This window comes from Haliotis rubra, unplaced genomic scaffold (assembly GCF_003918875.1).
Source record: "Haliotis rubra isolate DU_JTF1 unplaced genomic scaffold, ASM391887v1 Scf746, whole genome shotgun sequence".
Lineage (NCBI taxonomy): Eukaryota > Metazoa > Mollusca > Gastropoda > Lepetellida > Haliotidae > Haliotis > Haliotis rubra.
Genome location: NW_025767464.1, coordinates 1 through 5,370, shown reverse-complemented (window position 1 = coordinate 5,370; position 5,370 = coordinate 1). Strand labels below are relative to the sequence as shown.

Sequence of the window (5,370 nt, the reverse complement as noted above, 5' to 3'; positions counted from 1 at the left end):
AAGGTAGTTACTCATATAAAACTTTCAAAGGCATACAAAATTGTCAGATTACTGGGAGCGTTAATAACTATTTTCATTCAGGCAGCTTGAGACACAGGACTAAGTGCTGTATTAGAAAACATTTAGGATCATAGATGAATACTTGTATTATAGTTGGTGAATGTTCTGAATACATGCTTCTGGGTAAGTATCATTAAGAGAATTTCTGGCTTTACGTCGCCGCTTTACAATATGCATCATGTCCAAAACTGTTCGCGCCTTCCAAAACAAAACTTGAATCTGCTTCTGAGGACAATATTCTATTGGCATTCTTTGCACTTATATCTTTACAGCACGGGACATTCGGGGCACCGATCTTGCAGATCCAACAGAACCATCAAACACAACTGATCCCATTGCTCAATGTCATCAAACGTTTCCAAAGGAAAATTATTATCCCTATCCAGGAGCTGAGTCAAGATTCGTGGCAACGGATGATCGAAGATGTCATCGGAGTACACAATGATCAGCCTGTTGGACATGAGGTTCGTGCTAGCATAGACTGTCGAGGAGAGCGTGAAGGAACAGAGCTCATCTTCCAGGAAGGTCTCAGACAGGTAGATGACAGTCTTCCAGCTGTTGTTGATGGCGTCAAGAATCTCTTCTGCAGTGCAATCACCAGGATGAAAGTCTCTATCTGGAATACAAAGACGCAGACTTCTATCTGGCTCCATTTTCTGTCTAAAGGTGTTGCATACCCATCGATGATCATCCTTTGATGAATAGTAGACAAACACATCATAAGTAAAGTCGCGTCTTTCAGGGATTTTGAAAGACGTTCCAAATCATCTAAGCATCATGCATTTTAATGAAAGCAAAGGAAAGAGTATTTCCTTGAAGGTTAAGATTAATTCTCTTATTCTTAAGCTCATTCACAGTATCTAGACTTAGCCTGGTATCTACACTGAGCTGACTTATTGAGTTATAGGAAATATCAATCTGCGTTATATTGGGGATCTTTTCGATGTCTCTTGGCAGGTCCTCTAGATTATTGTGAGTCAAAGTGAGTAATTTAAGATTTTGCAAACGTCCAAACACAACTTCAATATTTTTACTTATGTTTGCCATGCCGAGCTTTATTTGATTAAGGCATAATATGCTATGCAGGAAAAGACTTCATCAAGTTCACGGGAAGTTCATAAAAGCCATTCCCAGAAAAGTCCAAGTAGCGAAGATGTTGAAGACCAAACACGGTAACGTCCATGACAGTTATCGAACAGTTAGCAGCATTGAGGTTGTGTAGATGGTGACCTCCGTAAAACCATAAATTTCTAACAATTTCCATCGAGATGTTTATATCAGAAAGAAAGTTGGTCATGAACAGAGATTTCAGTTCTGAAGGCAGGACGGAACAGTCATACTTGTGAAGATATGACCATTCTGAATCTGACTTTTTGCGAGTCTGACTAATCATGAGGTTGTTTGAGATCAACTCCTTCAAGTCTTAAGCGTTTCTGAACATTTGAGCGAGGAACATATCCAAGATCTATTTGCATAGCAGAAGACGAGAACCATTGACGATAGAACCATTGATGAGATATTTCCTTAAGTCTACTGTGGAACACTTAAATCGTGATAATTTGGACGTATGTCCTAAAGATATGGCAGATAATTGGGGAAAACTGGAGAGCGTTTGAAAACACCAAAGTCCCTAAGAATTTCTGTTGTTGCTCAGATCTAAGAACTGAAGACATGAGGACAATGGTAACTTATTCAGGGCGTTTTTCTTAATGATCTCGATTCTGTTAGTGTCAAGAATGAGTTCATGTACACATATTTATACAAGGTAACGAGTCATAAACTCAGTAAACACAAGTGATCGATTGTTTCCTGACATTTTCTACCGTGGATGTCAATTCCGTTAATGTTGAATAATGTAATCCGCTTCATGACTCTTGTCTCGGAACTTAGGAAGTATTTGAAATTGGCCAAAACATTCTTTAGACCAGTGTTTGCGGAGGTTTTCACTTCTACGTTAATCGCTTGAAGAAACATCGTAATCACATCGCTGTCTATTGTACCGAGGCCACATCCACTTATAGATACTGTAGTAATGTTCATTTTAAGGATTATTTTCATCGCGTCCTTGGAGAGATGACCGTAAGGTTGACAGTATTGGATTGTTAATGTTCTCACTTGACTTAGTGATTGAAATTCAGGACCAAACACTGGCCTCATTGGTGTAATAGTTGCAAATGATTCCAGATGGATGAGGTCAGACAAGGTTTCATCTGGAAATGTCCAGTTTTCTTCCCAAAATAACATAAAGGAGAGGTCAAGATGTTTCAAGGGAAGATTCCTGAAGAGTCCTTCCGGCAATGATGAATATGTGAAATTGATCATATTTCCTCTAAGATCTAGTTGTGACAGTGACGGTAGGTTCTGAAGGGAATCTTTTTCCATATGAGTTATGTTGTGTACACATGCACAGTCCACCTTAAGGCCTTCCCGTATGTACTGGAACTCACACTTGTCAATCTGATTTCCATGTGAAGACTACGACAGTATAAAGTGCCCCTATAGCAAAAGCATTGCCGAATAACCGGTGATCATGCTTGTCTGAAAAAGATTTAGATATCATTTCATGTGCAGTCATATATATTGGAGAATTGTAATCTGAAGCTATTTCAAGTACTAATGTCAGCTAACTTGTCATTTTTACCATTTACGTGGATATTATAAAGCGCCTTGACTATGGACACAACGGAGAGTCGCCTCTACCACAAGCATGGGTTACTGAAGCACATGGCCCAGGCAGGATTTGTGTACTGAATCAGAGAGGACACTGCAAGTGTTTTCAATGTGGTCTCGTTCTCAAGAACTGAGAAGTAGATGACGATCCCTGGGTCGAAACATGGAAAATGGTCTCCAGTCTGTCCGTATTTGGCCCTGGTGGGGAGTAAATACCTCAGAAAGAGGTGGCCCGCTGGGGTAGTCATGTGGATTTGCAACCAAGAGTGTGATATATAATTTGTGAATATTAGATATAAATCAGTGTTAAGAGTATATATATGCATTGGTTGTCTATGCATAGTCTTTGTCGATGTATAAATAGAGTTCATTTAGATCCCAACCACGATAAGAGCTTGTTTGCTATATATATTATGGCTAGGTACGTGTTGAAACATTACAAATTTTTAATGTTCATGTTAATGTTTCAAAACATTGAGGAGATTCGACAAGACATCTTAGAAATGAACAGAGAACAGATTCCTGCCGCCAATGGTATTATCAATAGGTTATTAAAGGGAAGATTACCAGTGACTCGATATGAAAGGCGTCGTTTCCTGAGGAAAATGATAGAAATAACTACCTAGCTGTGTTACGAAGATTAGTTCACCTCCTTTGGACGACAGACAGTATGTGGAAAAGGCTTTTGCCAGTTACATGCCTATCGTAGCATTTGTTTTGAAACCACAGTCTGTCAATGCACTTAGAGATGAGGCCATTCAAAAAGCATTGGCTTAGTACATCTGGTACACCCGTCTTAGGTTTAGTTTGTCAATCCGGGAAAAAGCATGTATGAATTAATCTTAACCTTCAAGGAAATACTCTTTTCCTGTACATGTGGGTCCTTTGATTTCATTACCTGGTTGTTGGAAACTGATACCACGTTTTGGAATAGCGACACATACAAATGCATAGACGATACAATGGAACCATCGTGGAATTGAACACTGTTTTGAATTCTTATGTAAAATACTAGAGAGCATGTATATCTCATTTCTGGTTCACAGCAGCGTAATTGCCTTCTGCACGTATTTTTATTGGTTCTGACATTATGTTGTCTGATTATCAATAACCCTTTCAGATTAAAATGCATGGTGCTTAGATGGTTTGAAGGTCTTTTCAAAATCCCTGAAAGTTGGACTTTCCTTTATGATGTGTTTGTCTTTACTATTCGTCAAAGGATGATCATCGATGGGTATGCAACACCTTTAGACAGAAAATGGAGACAGACAGAAGTCTGCGTCTTTAGACCCGGACAGAGACTTTCATCCTGGTGATTGCACTGCAGAAGAGATTCTGGATGCCATCAACAACAGCTGGAAGACCGCCATCTACCTGACTGAGATCTTTCCTGGAAGTTGAGCTCTGCTCTTTTCACGCCTCATCGAAGAAGTTCCATGCTAGCACGGAACCTCATGCCCAACAGGCTGATTCTATTGTGTACTCCGATGACATCTTCGACCATCCGTTGCCACGAATCCTGGATAGGATAACAATTCTCTCCTTTGGAAACGTTTGGATGACATTGGAGCAATGGGATCAGTTGTGCTCTTGAAGGTACTGTATGGGTTCTGAGATCCATTGCCCCGAATGTCCTGTGCTGTAAATGCCCTGCGCAAAGAATGCCAAGAGAATATCGTCCTCAGAAGCAGATTCATTTTATTTTTAAAGGGACATGATGCATATTGTAAAAACGGCAACGTAAAACGGAAATTTCTCTCAATGATACTTCACCCAGAAGCATCTATTCAGAACATTTCACCAAACTAAATATATAAGTGTTCATCATTGATCCTGCAAATGTTTTCTAATACAGCACTTAGTCCTGTGTCTCAAGCTGCCTGAATGAAAATAGAGATATTTGCACTTCCAGTTTTCTGGCAAATTTGTATACCATTGAAAGTTTTATATGAGTAACTACTCAATTCTTTGTTTTGTGTACGTCTGAAATACTGTAAACTTCTCTTGAATGACCATGATGCTTGAAAGAACACTGACAGAAGCTTAAGAGAACTGCTTTAAAGGAATAACCTTATTCACATAATATTTCCAATGTATAATGACTTTTGTCTTTTTGAAGTGTAATATTTTTTTTTTTCAATTTCTCACTAGGGGCGGTGGGGTAGCCTTAGTGGCCAAAGCTGTTCGCTTGTGAGACAGACTGAGTAAAAATAGTAAAATAGGTATGAGAATGTCCACCTGCTAATCTGCTCATGTAATGACCATAACAGACGCAATTTATCCACACGCAAGCCGCGTGTATATAAGGGACAGCCTACTGGGTAAAGCGTTCGCTCGTCACCGGGGTACATCCTCGCCGGGTTCCATTCCCCACATGGGTACTAAGTGTTGAAGTCTACTTCTGGCCTCCCGCCGTGGTATAGCTGGAATTGCTAAAAGCGGCGTAAAATCAAATCACTTACGCAATACATGTGCACTAGGCTGCACTCATAGTATAAGTGGTACATTAGATTATTGTATAATTTTATTGAAGAGTTTTATATTGTTGTTCTGGGACTCGATAAGAAGTAGCACATTTTAGACTGCCATTTTCCAAAATTGGATTAGTTATTTCGTAAAATACCTCTCATCTGTGTTATT

At 39.4% G+C, this 5,370-nt stretch overlaps 1 protein-coding gene across 1 annotated transcript; it reads right to left on the bottom strand.

Annotated features, from left to right (window-relative positions):
- Positions 1 to 326: 326 nt before the first annotated feature.
- On the bottom strand, positions 327 to 713 carry LOC124259994 (toll-like receptor 2). The gene has a single exon (XM_046694223.1). The coding sequence runs from the start codon at positions 711 to 713 to the stop codon at positions 327 to 329; it is 387 nt and encodes a 128-aa protein (XP_046550179.1).
- Positions 714 to 5,370: the final 4,657 nt, after the last annotated feature.

Bases quoted from the DNA above. Each gene is read 5' to 3' on its own strand.
- LOC124259994 (XM_046694223.1), bottom strand. From the start codon at position 713: ATGGAGCCAGATAGAAGTCTGCGTCTTTGTATTCCAGATAGAGACTTT.